This window comes from Branchiostoma belcheri, unplaced genomic scaffold, assembly GCF_001625305.1.
Source record: "Branchiostoma belcheri isolate BF01 breed outbred unplaced genomic scaffold, Haploidv18h27 scaffold102, whole genome shotgun sequence".
Taxonomy (NCBI): domain Eukaryota; kingdom Metazoa; phylum Chordata; class Leptocardii; order Amphioxiformes; family Branchiostomatidae; genus Branchiostoma; species Branchiostoma belcheri.
The window spans coordinates 194470-211490 of record NW_017802403.1 but is presented as its reverse complement, the minus strand read 5'-3'; the positions used below and the strand labels follow the sequence as shown (position 1 = coordinate 211490).

General features: G+C 39.1%; 1 protein-coding gene across 7 annotated transcripts in view; it reads right to left on the bottom strand.

Annotated features, from left to right (window-relative positions):
• Positions 1-9444: 9444 nt before the first annotated feature.
• LOC109474830 (LIM/homeobox protein Lhx2-like) overlaps positions 9445-17021 on the bottom strand; it is a 34599-nt gene continuing 27022 nt past the window's right edge. For all 7 annotated transcript variants that reach the window (XM_019775252.1, XM_019775297.1, XM_019775289.1 and 4 more), the window contains exons 4-6: positions 13559-13739; positions 10841-11034; positions 9445-9732 (exon numbers count right to left, since the gene is read on the bottom strand). In XM_019775252.1, the coding sequence (XP_019630811.1) occupies positions 9478-9732; positions 10841-11034; positions 13559-13739 (630 nt within the window). In that variant the 3' untranslated portion in view covers positions 9445-9477. The remainder of the gene's footprint in view (positions 9733-10840; positions 11035-13558; positions 13740-17021) is intronic.

The following is a 17021-nucleotide window of genomic DNA, read 5'->3' as shown; positions in this document are numbered from 1 at the left end:
TCTGCTTTGAGAGCAGCCGTATGTCGTGGATTCACCCCAAGTCACCCAAACCAAAGTCTAGTTTAGTTACTGGTCATTACTCTCCAAGCAGAGGTTTGGGTCTTGGGGGTACTTTTAGCGTGTTTTGGGGCTTTTTTTTATCGGGGTTTCTCATTTGCACTGGATTTTTTCCCCATGGGTTTGGTGGGAAAAAAATTCAGTGCAAAAGAGAAACCCCGATAAAAAAGCCCAAAAACACACCAAAAATGACCCCAAACCCAAACATCTGCTCGGAGAGTAACTGGTCATTTGTTTTTGATATAGTACGTTTAATCAACCCTATCCCGTAGCACATTAATTATATTCGGATGGGGCACAGTGTTAGCCAGATAAAGTCTCCTTGACAAGTAAGGTCCTCTTCTAGCCGATTTTTCTTTAAAGACATTTTGATATCAGTTCTACCGAATTGCCCAGTCGACAATGAAAAGTATATTGCAAATTCGTGCCCGGAGGCTAATTGCAAATTACAAAACATAAAAGAACAATGAAATAGAATATAAAACAACTAAAGTCTACATGATAAAGGTATCTGTCTAGAACTATAACTATGTCTAAAACTATGTCTGAAGGGTTTGACTTCTCTTCTGTAAACCATGGAAGACGTAATGTCCCACCTTTTCCAAAATTTGTGGGTTTTGGGAAGTTAGTGATATGGTACGTACCAGTCAAATACGCTCTATATGCATGTATATGGTGTTCATGTTTATTGTTTATGTTATAAATTTGTCAGAAACCTTTATCACTTAATCAAAACTAACCTACCTGTAGTTGACATCAAGCTAAAATCGTAACGGATTGATATACTCTTACATGTAGTTATGTTACGACTAGTTTTATTAAGATATACGCTATGTAACTATATAAAACAGTACAATGTAACATACTGGCCATAATTTTTTGAATAGGTTAACTAATTCTAATGCTAATCGCTATTTTTGTCACAAATATACTGAATGTTTGTTAGATATAGATAAAGTTACTAAAAATGCATAACATTTCTTTTCTGCATGCATCGCATTTGTCATAATGATATTCATGATTTTATTTACTTTTATTACGATAACAATTACCTGAATAATTATGACAGAATATTACACACAAGCAAGTGTCCAACGTCTGTTTACAATTATAATCTTACCCCGAAAAAAAGGTAAGCCTACCTGATATGATGGCCGTTTCTGATTTGGTTGTTAGGCGGACTGTAGACTCTAATTCCACCGCCTATGAAGTCGGGGTTGACTCAGTCCATGTTTGACTCCTTACCGTCTCGGCACGTCTACTTGAGTTTAGTAAACACGGTCTCCAGGAAGGCATTTTGTCTGTGCTGACATCTCCCGAGTCGTCAGGACAGATCCAGTGTTCCTGGCATGTGGAACCGCCTGGAGAGAACCTCACAAGTTCCTCCAAGATGACCTCAAGATAACGGGAACAAGCCTTGGCGCCTTCCTTAGTCCAAAACCTCCGAGCCGCAAGTCTCAGTCTTCTGTGAGAGATTTTTTTTTGTACTCCCAAGTTCGCGTACTTTGAAGCTTGTGTATAGCTCGAGGCGATGGAAGGAAGGCTGAGTCTGGTTCTTCCTTCTCCCGGCGTTCTAACCCGGACTAGGCGTCAGGACCAGCGGTACGAGCTTGTCGGGGAATTACCGAGCTTCCCCCGGGACGTAACCGAACCCTGGGCGGGCGGAGGCGGCCTCTGTGCCGGCTGGGTGGTGGGAACAGTATCGGGTGTACAACTGTACAACCTCTCTGGACAGGCGCTGAAACATCCCCAGGCTAATGAACGAGGCGAGGAGTTATGTATGAGAATGAATCTCTTTTGGCGAAGCCACAAAAAAAGGAAACCGATACTGTGTTCTTGTAGTATGGGTTTTACCTACGATCCCTTGGTTTGATTTGACTTTATTGTAATAGTAACGCTATATTTAAAATTCTACTTTAAAGATTATAAATAGACAATGTTTTTAATTGTACAATATATTGCGTATTTTAGTATTATAATCTTAAAATGTTGTAAGTAGCAATTTCAATTTAAGCTATTTCTGAATATTTCAAAATGTAATAAGATATTAGTAAGTGTAACATGCTCGCGACTTGTGTACAAACCTCACAATTCAGCCGTGAGGCTGTGATGGGATTTTGGTTTTCAATAAACAAACGCTATCTAAGACTTATACTAGTCCTTGTTGTTTTAGTATTTAGGATGTTAAGTTTCATTTTATACCTTTCTTTTTATATTACGTTCAATATGTTGTTGTAATACATAGTACCACGGACAATATTGTCGTGCAATAAAGTTCTATGTATCTGATTAACGCTGTTATATACTGTTAACTCCACGATGATGTTTTTAGGTGAGGCCTGTTGCATTCCAAAACGTGATCCATTCCAAATCATGATTTGGAATAAAATGAAGTGGAATGCACCTGCATTCCAAAACGTGGTCCATTCCAAAACATGATTTGGAATAACACGCAGTGTTAAAAAGGTGATCCATTCCAAAACATAATATTTCGTAATCACGTGTCTGGGGGCGGAGCCTCGTACTTCTGTGGGCGTGGCTAAATGAAACGTGTCTGGAAATGTTTTTTAACACTCAGTGTTCCATATTATATTGTTACAGTCTGAGACGTGTCAAGTTTAATGCAGAAATGGGAGTGTCAAAATGCCCCACGAGTGTTTTAGAATACCCGTGTCACTTCTCGAAATAAATGGTTCCCTATGTTTCAAATTGGTAGCTTTTGGATATAAGCATTGCCCATGCTGTCTGCCTCTGTATGTTTTGACCTTCTAAGCCTCTTCAGTGTTAGTCATGGCACGCCCGTCAATTATACCCGCATTCAGGACCGCCACTGCACGGCCGAAGCATGGTAAAGCTCACACGCAACTGTGGCGACCATCTTTGTCACAATCTCAAAGTTTGTCATTTCGAAACAAAGCAGCAGCAACTCCACACAAAGTCCTATCCCAAGCCCACATGTATGGAGCACGTTTTGGAATATTGCATTTCGTATCTTTGTCTGAAACATTTTTCGGAATATTCTATAACGTGCCTAGAGAAAGGACACGAAATGGAATATTCCGAAACATGTCTGGAGCATGTTTCGGAATATTCCATGTCGTGACTAGATAAAAGGGCACGAAATGGAATATTCCGAAACATGTCCTAACCATGTTTCGGAATATTCCATAACGTGGCGATATAGGCTTTGCCGCGGCCGAGCTAGTAACCCAATATCCCCATATATACTAGCTGGGCCGTGGAGACCACATTTCTAACTGAATTATTAGTATATTACAAGCTTGGTTGCATAATTTAATGACACAAAGTAATGCTAAATATTTACAAACTGCACTTTGATACAAAAAAATTTAACTATAAATTCCGTTACTCTCTTCTGTGGCTCAACAAGTATCACGTGATTCTTTAAGCGGGAAAATCATGAGAAACAGATCCGCGAGCATCCGACCAAGGAGTAAACTCAGGCCAGGTTAACTAGGAAACTAACATGATTGCCAGTAAATGGAACATCATACCAAGGATATCATAGTACTGATTGTTCGTGGACGTCCTTTTCCCCACACAGCTGAATTAAACGTGCTAACACCGTCGGCGCTCTAAGCCCGACGACATGTTCAGACAAGTAAACAGGGCACGATTTTGAACACAGTATTTGTATACGAACAGCAAAAATTAAAATTAAACTAAACAAAAACACGAAGAAGATAGCCCCCTGGCACTGTTAATCTCTGTTAATCCCGACTGGCAACTCCGAAGTCTATTAAAGTCAGTCTCAATTTTTTTGAAGTCTCGCAAAAACAACAGACCAAATATGGAAACTTCGGTATGAATAATTAATCACCACTCCTGTCAATCATTCGTGATTGACAGCGTGGCCGTTCACGTTTTGGAACATTCCAAATCGTGGTCCAGCTGCGCCATGATTTGGAATACAACGTGTGGAATGCCTGTTGCATTCCAGAACGTGGCACATTCCAAAACATGATTTGGAATAACACGTTTTGGAATGCAACAAGGCCACAGCAAGTAAATTTTATGGATGACATCCTCCGCAGATTCCACAATTAATGGGATATGCGAAAAAACAAAGCGGGGAAAATAACAAGATTCTGACATTTTCAGATCGTAAATATTGTTTAACAGGAAGTTACGAACTTAGGCGACACAACATGATATCACAATAAAGATTTTTTTTTATTCCTATGTTATTGCTTGTTCTTGTATATGATGTGTATACATTTCAATTAACTAGAACAATTGTAAAAAGAGCCTGTCGTACCGTCATGGGTATACAGTTACTACACTGGATACTCATGTGCGATGGAACACCCTAGACTGTCAACACTTGCCATCAAACGTGAGCAACTGTGCCTCAACTTTGCTGAATCCCTTATGGTTTCTGAACAGAAAGGCGTTTTCGAAATTTTGCCGATAAAATGGCAACAAAATTTCTTGTTATTTTTTTTCGAAAATTAATTCATGCGCGCGTCGATGTCACCCATAAAACTATTTGCTTTGGCCTTAGAAAGACAATGTTAACAATCAATGGTGACTTTATTTATCAATAACTGCAAATAAGATAGGCATGGTAACTAACTTGTACAACAATAAATGACTTTAAACCTCCGATACATATTTAGGGTTATTATGAATTTCTTGTCGTATTCTTTTTTCTGAATTTTTCGATGATTATGTGTAATGTATTCTCCCTTTGGCTTCTTGATACTTTGATAGTTCCTTTATACTTCCATGAAATGAATATATTATATAGCAGGAAACTGAAGACAGGGAATGAGGTCACGTTTGTACCATTTCAACTTCCAATTTGACCTTCCTGTCAGTCTGCAGTTACACCACTTCCCCTTGTTCCACGTCACTTCATTGCATGGGCACACAGACAAACAGACAAAGCGACAAACACAATGGAAATAAAACAGTAAATTTTTGTTTCTTTTGGTAATTGTCAAGGTGAAGAAATATTATGAACAGTTTTTTTTTACTACACAAATATTATCATAATTCGATTGTTTACGTACGGTTACATCACTGTCGTATGTTTCCCTCTATTTGGTTGGATAGAAAGAGGGAGAGAAACGGTTGAGAGAGGGGATAGTGTTTCCAAGTGACTTGATGTTTGCCATTGCCATTGAGCTACTTTAGCGATCAAGCCTTTAACAGAAAATACATATACACACTTCCATCTAGACTCATCTATAGCTACAGATCAACGAGAATTCAACACTTTTAAAGGCATCCAATGTAATTTCAGGACGACAAAACTAGATTTTCAAAGTCAATGTTCTGGTAATTCTTTTAATGTAGTACGTTAAAACAATCCTAACCTATAGCACACTGATATCTATGAGGCAAAATACGATGTCATGGACGGAAAACGGTTGCTTTTTACGTAGGCTGGTGTTAGATATTTATGGGTGGTACCCTAAATATAGGGTACCTTGTTTGGAGGTTATTTCAAACGCTTCATGTATGAAATGATGACAAAAATGTGCGAACTGGCAAAAATGAAATGACAGTAAATGTCTCATGTCTGTATCAGATAGATTTCCTCACCGCTAAAAATATTATTTTCTTTGCCGCCCTGAAATTGCAATGGATGCCTTTAACTTTCTCCCTTTAAACCACCATCTGTCGTGCGTAACGATGTTTTAATGGGGAGGGGGAGGGGGGCGTGTTTGTTGCTAGTTTGAGTAAAACGCCTCCACTTAAAACGCGTGTAATGAGGCGTGTGCAGACGGATGGAGACATTATACAGCTCGTTCCGACAGTTTTTCACTTCACATCACTCTCGCCGTGCGATCAAAGCTCAGCGCTCGGGCGGGAGGCCGCGGGGCGCCCGGGAGCAGGTGAACAGGCGACCCGATCGTTTCCTAATTGGGATACGGGCTCAGTGGGGAATAAGGACGAGACAATATAGCGACACGCCGTTAGGAAGGAACAGATACAGGAAATATCCCAGAAGGAGGAAAATTATACACAGTTCTTAAACACTCAAGCAACGGCTTACTTAACAATTGACACGTATTGTTGGGGTACTGTTACCTTTGTCGAACGGCACCAAATTCACGTAGAGAATTCTTTAGAATCTTTTATGTGTTGTGTGAAATTTAGTAGCTGTCTTGTAACAGAAAAGGTTGTCGTAGACACGTATTGGGGGTTAGTTCTTTCATGGTGTCGCTAAAGATTTTGCAACAGATAAAATATTTCATTTTTTACCTCGTCTTATTGTAAGATATCCAAAGCAATTTCAAGGCAGTGAAACCTAATTTTCAAAGCCAATATTCTTGACATTTTTTCATACAGTTAGTCATTTTTATAACATAGTACTTAAGTTGAATCAACCCTATCCCATGGCATACTGATAACTGTGAGGCAAAATGCGATGTCACTGATGGAAAACGGCGATTGCTTGTTTCGTATTGTAGGCCGGTTCTAGCTATTTATTGGTGGTACCCAAAAATACAGGGGATGCTGACAGCTTGTTTCCTAGCTATATTTCAAACGCTTCAAGCTCTAGGATGAAATCATGAGGAAAATGTGCTAAGAAATGTGAGTAAATGACAGCATCAGACAAATTTCCTCATCCAGAATATTGTTGTTGTTGTTTTTTTGTTTCATTTGCCGCCCTGAAATCTGGACCGGATGGAGCATACATGTATAATGTCAAAGAGAAAGAAGTCACCAGGTGGGACATCACTCTCAGTAAAAACGTTTAAGACAGAGAAAGTCTAAAAGCGAGGAGTTTTAACGTAAATATCCCGTTAGATCCCCCGGCACCACACCGGGGCACCGTACACAAGCACGCGCCTACGCCTGACACTGACGCCCGCCAGATCGGCTTTTGACGTACGGCGTTTCCTCGGACTGAGATCATTGTAGGCTGGTCCTGTAGCGTACGTAGTCCAGTGGTCACTGGCCCTGCCTCTGGACTAGGAGGTTGGGAGTTCGAATCCCGGCTGATGTCGCTCACCCGACATGCACGCTACTGTTTATCTATTATGTCAATCCTTCCTCAAATGTGGTAAATCTTCATAAATTATAAATCATGATTTTGTAAAACAAAGAAAACGTTAAATTTTGACTGGTAACATTATGATTGTTTCCCTCCTTTATAGAACTAAGAAATACAGACAAATTCACATTTCTATTAAGCCTTATAAAACATGTCTGTTCTTACCTTTTCACCATCACAGAGAAGCGAAAAGAAGAAGTCCAATTTAATTATACTCTATAGTACTGGTGCTTGGTTGATAATGTGTGTGGCATTGTACACGTGTTTATACAAGCTATTACTTTGCTGTGACCAATACAAAATTCATTCATTCAGAATTAAAATATGATCCATGATAAAAAAAAAAGTGGGATTCGGAAGAGGTCAAAACCATATGAAACTTACAAAATGCTCTTCTTAATCGAATGAAATTAGATCAAGTTACCAATGGTGGTTTTAGTGGTCAGTTGGTCCCCGTCTAATTGAAAAAGTTGTTGTCCTTAAAATATATTTTGGATGCTGTAATTCGTGATCATTCATAATTTTTAATATTACTATTAGTATTACTTATCTAACTTAAAGTTGTTTTCCTTCTATTGCAACTCATACTTTACAAACATATGGAATAGGACTTAATTTTGTTATGTTTACCGAAGGAAAACACAATGTTTTTGCTACATTTCTTCTTCTTCTTCTTCTTCCGTTCCAAACACTGACCTCTGACCTGGCCAATGACCCGACTTGTTGACGTCTGTCACCATGGTAACTGGTGTTGGGTTACATAATGTTGCAATTTTATCAGTAGGATGGATTTATACTCCGTTCTGACCATTTATATAAATGAATGTATTTGAGTAAGAATTAACAGAGCAGACTATATGTGAAGGTAAACATTATGCATTTGCCTTGCAAATGTTACCTTTCTAGTTTGTGTATGTATTTAGGTTTTGTTCTGTATTGTCTATAATTATGGACCAGTGAGTGCCCGAAACAAAAATGATAATGATAAAAATAAAAATAATTTGAACTACCTTCGCCCGGCTTTTAACTGTTCTTAAGGCCATTTGAATTACTTTGTGATTTGTCTTTCAACACATCTCGCACTTATATTGTTTATACCCCAGTTAAACACTTTTTCGTCCACAAGATCAAAAATACAGAGATTTTTTAAAATAAATTGCTCTAAAAATGCCACATTAATATTCAACATATGCAAGGCGAGTCAAGGAGTATTAGAAAAAAAGAGAGAAAGATTCGTTCTTTTTTTAAAACCTCGACATTTTACTCATGATCTGGCGCGTGTCTCCAAGTGGTGATTATTGGGATAATGACCGGTGGGTGATTATTGGGATAATGACCGGCACGAGGAGGTATTGTTGTGTCCCCAAAGAGCGAGCACCATGTGTGCCGAGCACTGATTGGCTTGTTAAAATAAATGACACGCTCTTGTATAGTGACACTCGACTCAACCACTCTTCTGAGGTAAAACGATCTAATATAACCATCAACTCATCTGACTTTAGTACAAATATAGACATCAACTGAGTGTATAGACTATATTATACATAAAAGCAACGGTCTACACTATATTTATATATATATACATACATATACAGGACACTGGTATGATATTTACAAAATAGTCTCATTTTTCTATACACGCAGACGACAATTCAGGGCGCTGAGATGACCACTATTTACACCGATTTCACAATAAAATTATAGAACCCTCATTACATAGCACACACGGATTTTTGATGCAACAGCAAAAGTGACGACTACACTTTTTTGACATTAAAGTAGTGCAGTAAAATTTCTCAAATTCACTCACACTTGAATACATAACAACAAACTTTAGATTCACATACACAGTATGGTTTTTTGTAAGTATCACTTGCTTCTGTTGTGACTAAAACATCCCCAGAACTGTGAAATATCCACAAGGCCACAGACGAAACACCAACGTCTTTTTTAAATCTTCTACCATGTAAAAAATCGAAGGCAAGTTTAAAGGCATCCAATGCAATTTTAGGACATCAAACCAAAATATTTATTTATGTATATTGTATGAGAAAATCTATCTGATATTAATTTAAATGACATTTACTTACGTTTCTTCTCACATTTTTTTCACCATTTCATACTTAAAACGTTTCAAATATCCAAAACAAGCTGCGTGAGGTGTTTCTTTATTTTTGGGTACCACCATAAAAGCTAGAACCATCCTACAATATAAAACAAGTTTTCAATAAATAACATCGCATTTTTGCCTCACAGATATCACTGTGGTAGAATTGATTTAACTTACTACGTTAAAAGAATGACAAGAAAATTGAATTTGAATAAAAGGGGGTTTTGCTGCCCTGAATTTTTTACATTGAATGCCTTTAAGAGACAACAGAAGCCGATGTCTATAGGGAGGCGAGGGTACAAGCTGACTCGACATTCGGGCCGGGGGAGTTGGTTAAGGCGGAAAAGGCTTCGGTTGTTCTCGGAGAGAGGTCGGGTAGAGTCGGGGAACTGGAGGTGCTGATTGGTCCCGACAGAGACGTCGGGGAGGCCGACACCGCCACGTCCATGCCGACACCCGAGCCGCTGTCCCGGCCGTCATCGGACAGACGGAGGGCGTTACGCCGGTGTTTGGCGCGGGCGTTCTGGAACCAAACCTACGGGATGGAGGAAAAAATATTAGATATTGTATAATATCATGAAAGTTCATCTGTGTTATTAGTTACATGTTTAAAGTTAAAACTTTAGATCCAACACAAAAAATTCTCTCACCTAGAGCTTTCGACCAGTCACTCTGGTCTTCCTCAGTAGACTGACCCAGTGGGGCTTGTCACGTGGCTTCTTTGACGTAGATATTGTATATTTGTATATATATTGTGCATGTTTATGTATATATGTATATATATATGTTGATATATTGTTACGTTTATGTGTATACTCTCTCCTGGAAGAATAGCTGCCACCCTCGGGTGGGCAGCTAAAGGAGAGTTTTTCCTCAATAAACTCAATAGAATGTTTGATACTATCACTGCAAAAGCTACACCATATTGTAAATAACTAACATATCTTCTGAATTATGAAATGTAATAATACACTTCTTAAGAAAACACAATAGATAAGCTTTAGTACTATTATGGGTTATCTACCCTTGTTATTTCATTTTTGCCATACATTGTACCAGTTACAGTTGTCTCTCTTTTTGAATTACATAGAAACATAATTACATAATTTGGCCACCATACGTTCATTCCTGCCGCAGTATTTGAAAGTGTCCTGCTTTGACATTTTCGTAGCCTCAACCAGACTTCGGGAGGCGGCTGAAAAAATAGAAATTGGCCAAATAGAGAGATAACATGCCGAGAGAGTTGGTCCGCTAGAGAGGACGGCTATCAAAGCAAAATATATTCTACAGACACAGTACTTTTCGAAAATCATAGTGAGAATTTGCCACCTCAGTTTTTTTTTTTTATTATTCCAACATGTAATCACCAGACGTGGCGACGACACACTCAAGTTTTATCAACTTAGGGGACAAATACATGACAGGACAATACTCATTTTCACCTGAGCAAGGAGAGGAAAGTCATGTAAAGTGCATTTCCCAAGGGCACAAGATCGGTGACATGTCAGGACTCGAGCCCGGGACCTCTAGCTTCCGAGTCGCGCACTCTGCCGCTACCCCACCCCACCTCACCCCACCCCACCCCACCCCACCACATGTGGTACCGATATGTGAATGTGGGGTCTGACCCATGGAATATCTACCTGTAAGACTCTCTTGGTCAGTCCTGTCTTCTGTGCGAGCTGCTGCAGGTCTTTAGAGTCCGGGTTGTGGTTGATGGCGAAGTACGACTTGAGCGTGCGCAGTTGGTGATGTTTGAACGACGTCCGGATTCTCTTGGTCTTCGTGGCGCCGCCATGGCCGTCAAGGTCAAGGTCGTTCTCATTATCACTGGACCCTACGGAGGGAAACGTTGAAGTTTAGTGGAATCATACGCTTACATCACAGGTTCAACGCAAAATGCGTGTGTATGTGTGTGTGTGTGTGTGTGTGTGTGTGTGTGTGTGTGTATGTGTGTGTGTGTGTGTGTGTATGTGTCTGTATTTGTGCATGTGTATGTGTATGTGAATTTTCAAGCAGTCAGAACCGACCAAAGACAATGCTCTAACACAACCTTTTCCTTCACAAGACATCTAAATTCTGTACGACATCAACAACTGTCCCTAGAATGCCCTCAGCTTGCTATTGTACGACATTCACACGACTAATGCCGACGGGAGCAGTCTTAGTATTTATCTATTTATTCACATATATTTATTGAGTATTGGGCAAAAAGCAAAAGCTCCTTATATAACACATTCTACTCAAAAACATACAACGAGTATAAAACACATTTACAAGATACATGCATAGTTACAAGGTGGATAAAACCAAGATAAATACAAACAAATTGGTGATCTATCAATGACGAGAATCTACCCGTACAGTAAATGAAGTTTTGGACTACATCAAAAACATTACAGTTTTGTAGGTTTGAGAGTGATGTGGACGTTCGAAGTAGTAAGGAACATAGGGAACAGTCTTAGTAAACCCATATCGCACCGGCCTCTGCCAAGACCCGGCAGATAAAGGCGTTACTTGACTCTTCTGAGAGACTTTGAGGAAACGATGGCGACATGCGGACCTTAAATACCATTTCCTTAGCGGGTGACGCCGTCCGCCCGTGAACCCTACCTCCAAATTATTGATAAAACTGATATAAGCCACGTTCGGGCCAGATTTCCCAAAAATTCGGCTCGCGCGCTTTCATCTCTCCCGCCATCGAAATCTCGCTGAGGCAGTGTGTCCTCTGAGAGGCGGTCTCCATGACTTTCCGTGAGAAGTCGGGCGGGTTGGACCGTGCGGCTGTTCGCTGGTGCCGGCCCGGGTCATTCCAGATGAAATACAGTAGCCAACCGCCCCAAAAACACTGCCAATTAGAGCCCGGGCACAATTTATGGCATCCCATAGAAGTCATGCATGATCTATCTTCAGTCTAAACCGATCCTACATCTCGAGAATACAACTCCAGCTCTGGAAATACGCATGGATTGCCCTTATCTGTTTGGTAGGACATTCTACAGATAAAAAGATTTGTGATAGAAACTGTGTATGAAGAGTTGTGAGCTCAGTGGAGGCCATGTTTTACACAACAAACTCAGACATTATGATAGTATCTCCCTCAACCAGAAAATTAAAGACATCCAATGCAATTTCAGGGCTGCAGAAGAAAAACAAAACATATTCTGAGGAAATCTGTCTACCATTGCCATTTCGTAGCACATTTTCGTCACCATTTCATACTTGAAGGTTTTGAAATAGCCCCAAAACAAGCTACATGAGTGTCTCTTTGTTTTTTTGGGAACCAATCATTAATCTAAATAGCTAGAACAGACATACTATGAAAAAACAACAGTTTTTCGTCAGCGACATCGCATTTTTGCCTCACAGATAACGGTATGCTATGGGATAGGTACATGTATAATTCGACTTACTACATTAAAAGAATGACTCGAAAATTGACTTTGAAAATTCACTTTTGCTGCCCCTGAAATTGCGTTGAATGTCTGTAGTGGTAGCAAGTTTAAGCGCAATGAACAAAAGCATTTATTTGCGATGAGCTCATATGTTTTCAGACAACAAATGAACTTAAGGCCAAAGATACTTCACTACATTCTATATATCGTGCCAAACGATGGGTTGATTTGATCATGGTTATCATTCATAAAAAAAATTGAAGGAAAAACAGCTATTGTCACAAACGGAAATTGCGTTTGAGAGCTAGATTTAACAACGTATTATGAATTTCAGCCGTTGTATTCTTTAGTTTGCTTTATTCAAAAGATCTAAGTCTACTAGTACTAGTATACATGAATTCTGTTGAACAGAACGTTTTGTTCATTTCATGTAAAAAGAACCTAGATATATAGACGTTAGATATTCATGTCAACAACGAATTCATGTAGTCTCATACTATATACTAGATAGTCTTTTGTAGAGTAGATAGGTTTTGTAAAATTGCTATACGAGTTGTCATACGTTGTATCAATACAATTACTACTACTACTACTACTACTGCTACTACTACTACTACTACTACAACTACTACTAGTACTACTACTACTACTAGTAGTACTATAGTGATTACTACTACTACTACTACTACTACTAGTACTATAGTGATTACTACTACTAGTACTACTACTACAACTACAGCTACTACTACTACGGCTACTACTGCTATTACTACTACTTCTGCTTCTGCTAACACAATTACTAAGTCTACTACTGCTACTAGCTTCTACAACATCTCAACTTTCTTTTGTCCCAACTACTATGCCAATATAGGGCTGATAGACCACACTAGACGCTGCACACAGCCACAACACCAGAGCTAGAATGCTATCATTATCTTTCGAGAAGTTAGGATGCCAGCTATGTACCTGGAACGCTGCAGTAGGAGTCAGAATCGCCTCTTTTCCTGGGGCGGCCTCGGTAGGAGACGCCGGCCGGGCTGTGGTAGTAGGGGGAGTGGGGCAGAGGTTTGGTCCCCATGGCCGCTCCGTATCTCCCGTCAGATCGCATAAACGTCTCGTAGTGATATCTGCAGTATATAGCACTGCCCTGGAAAACAAACATTGTACTCAATAACGTATACGCCTCCTTGACAGACTGGTACATTTGAATATTCCATTTTTAGATATCAAATATAAGTTGTTTATTGCAAATTCATGCCCGAGGGCTAATTGCAAACAGACATTGACAAGAAAAATGTGGTGATATAAGACTATTTTGCTAACGTGAAGTTCTACGTGTAAGATATACTTATCAAACCTACTATCTCTACTTAAATCTAATAACGTTGCTATTCTAATCTTTAATCAAAAATTCTATCAATTTTTTTTCTGAAAGTACTATTGCTACTGTATATTAATCAAAGGATTACCTCTAATGTCATATGTCAACACTCAAATTTATTGATTTATTGATCTTAAAAACAGTTGGGTAGTACCTTCAGTTTAGGATAACTAATTTCCAAGGTAGCACAACAGAACAGTTACAAAGGACATAGACATAAATCACATTAATAATATGTACAGTGTGGGACAGAATTAACATAATAATATTCAAATAATGAAACATAGAGATGATAAATAATATGAACAAAGAGTACAAGTAATCAATCATTAGAAACAAGACATGTCAACCGAAACAATTAGTCAAAATTATAAGGCATGTTCTCGCTATCACACAGTTATGCAGCGATTTCTTCATTGATTTTCTTTACTGTATTCACATAACATCATCTTAATTGATTAATTCTGTTCCTGTATGTCTGACCTTCCCTACTTGATATTTTTGTGTTATGTTGTTATTATTTTTTATGTCCAGTGGGGACGTTAGCATTAGCTAGCTATTTCGCCACTATGTGTTGAACATGTTAAAACATTTCCTACTAAACAACCACTCATCTGACATATAACTTGCTCTTCATTTGCTCTTTTTTTCATTCCCGTTGCGTAAAGTTTCAGATGTATGTGTTCTAGCATACATATATGCATTACTTTCATATCCATTTATGTACGGATCCCCTTCTTGGTTAATCTTGTCATGTTTCCATACATACGAGTAGCTATTTCATATAGTGATCAGTACTATTTCTAGTTCTACAGCTATATGGTGACAGCTAACGCTCTGCTTTGTTGTTGTCTTGCAGGTAACTTTAATTCCGCTTTTTAAAAGCAAATTGGCAGCGGAAATTTATGAAATTGTAGACCTAGGACTAGCTATGAGTATAGTCGTGTGCAGCAAAAGCTAATGAATAAATAAATGAGGAATTACAGAATATTATATACATACAGGTATAATAGTAAGAAGAAAAAAGAACGCAATATTATACAGAAATATAAAAGATATGTCGTGATGACCGAAAAAGATGGTTATATAATAATAAATTCAATAATGTTACGGGCTCAATTATGCGTCAACGGCACCCAGTGCAATACGAATATCAGGTCGGCAAAACGAAAAATATTCTAAATTGGGATATCTTTCTGATATGATATTGGCATTTAGGGTTATCATTTCATACTTCAAGCTTTAGAAATAGCCCAAAAGCAAGCTACGTGAAGCATCTCTTTATTTTTTGGTCTCACCCATAAATAACTAGAACCACACAATAAACAACAAGCAACCGTTTTCCGTCAGTGACATCGCATTTTTGCCTCACAGACATCAGTATGCTACAAGGTAGTATTGATTCAGTTTACTACATTAAAGGCATCCAATGCGATTTCAGGGCAGCAAAACTGGAAATAGCTGAGTAAGGCAATCTTTGTGATATTGACACACACTGCTTCACATTAGCACATGTACATTTGAGCCAGTATTTTATACTTTGGGCGTTTAAAACTGCAGAAACAAGCTCCAAGATGAGTCCTTTATTTTCTGGGTGGTTCCCTAAAAATCAGCCCAGGGCCCTTCCAGTAACCATTTTTCGTCAGCATTTGGGGAATCTTTGCTCCAAGAGGGTCAATATACATTGAGATAGTGTAGTTTGAACTCAGTATGTAGATAAATGACTAGAATATTTACTTTGAAAATCGGGTTTCTAAGTCATAAAAACTGCTCTGGATGCCTTTAAAATCGTGAAAATCAGAAAATTAGCTTTGAAATCCAGTTTTGCCGCCCTGAAATTGCATTGGATACCTTTAAGAAAATGTGTATTTTTTGTTATCCTTCTATCTCTTATCTTTCCGGACCTGTCGGTCGGCAGTGTTGACCTACCGGCCTGACGAATAGGTGACAAGACCGGACCTCCACCTCGTTAGGGTCAATTTGATCTGAGCCCACGTGAAATCTGTCAAGAACACTTAAACACTTCTATGGTCACTTCTACAGCCGCTTTCATGTTCCAGTTTCAAGTCCAGTCAGAAAACTATCCGTCTCCTGAACTCGGTAAACCGTTAGCCATAATATCAATTACCTCAAATTTTCCCTGGCGTCACTAGAAAGAAATCGAATTCAAAGATGTCCCTGAATTCTACCCCCTCTCCGTACCACCTACTGAGAAAACTGGCCCCACTTGTTGTATAATGGGAATATAGGATCATGTATTGTAATATCGTAAGAGCGGGCGCTTTTGTGATGCAAGTGGGCCGACACTTGCGTAAGAGGTTGAACGCGTGGCTCACTCAGTGGACTGTTATTATGAAATATAGGTGAGCACCATTGTGTCATAAACCATGGTCTGTCAGAAAACGTGCCACCCGATTTAGCACGTGCGTCATTTGTGACGATCGAACAATTCTCTGTCTGTGACTGACCACTTTTTTTCACGATCCCTGTGAGGCCAATTTAGAACCTGGCACGGCCGCTTGAGCATTTCCCCGCTGGGCTTTAAAATGGTAATAAAGCTCATTTTCCGGATATGGAAAAATTGCTCAGTAACATGTAATTTGAATGCGATTTAGTGACATTGGTAACAAGTACTGACTTGTAAAATTGCAGAGGGTAGTATGTATGCAAGGAATTCTTTTGAAATTGTGGTATTTTTGCGGAGATTAAAGCCAAATAGAACATGAATTGTGTACAACAGAGTTCTGTCAGTTCCCTTTTACGATATTTTGACTCTTTTTTTGGTTTCTCTTTCTGTCATTTTGTTCCTTTCAGTCTATCTGTCTGCCGGCATTGCCTAGCTCTTTCTGTGTGCCTGGGTGTCTGTCTCTCTTTTTGACCTCTTTGTTTATCTGTCTCTCTCTGTCTCTTTGCCGTCTCTTACTGTTTCTCTCTGTGTCTCTCTGTGTCGCTCTTTCTTTCCTCCCTCTCCCTTCGTATGTTTGCCGGCCTCTCTCTCTCTTTCTCTCTTTCTGTCCTCTCCCTTCGTATGTTTGCAGCTCTCTCTTT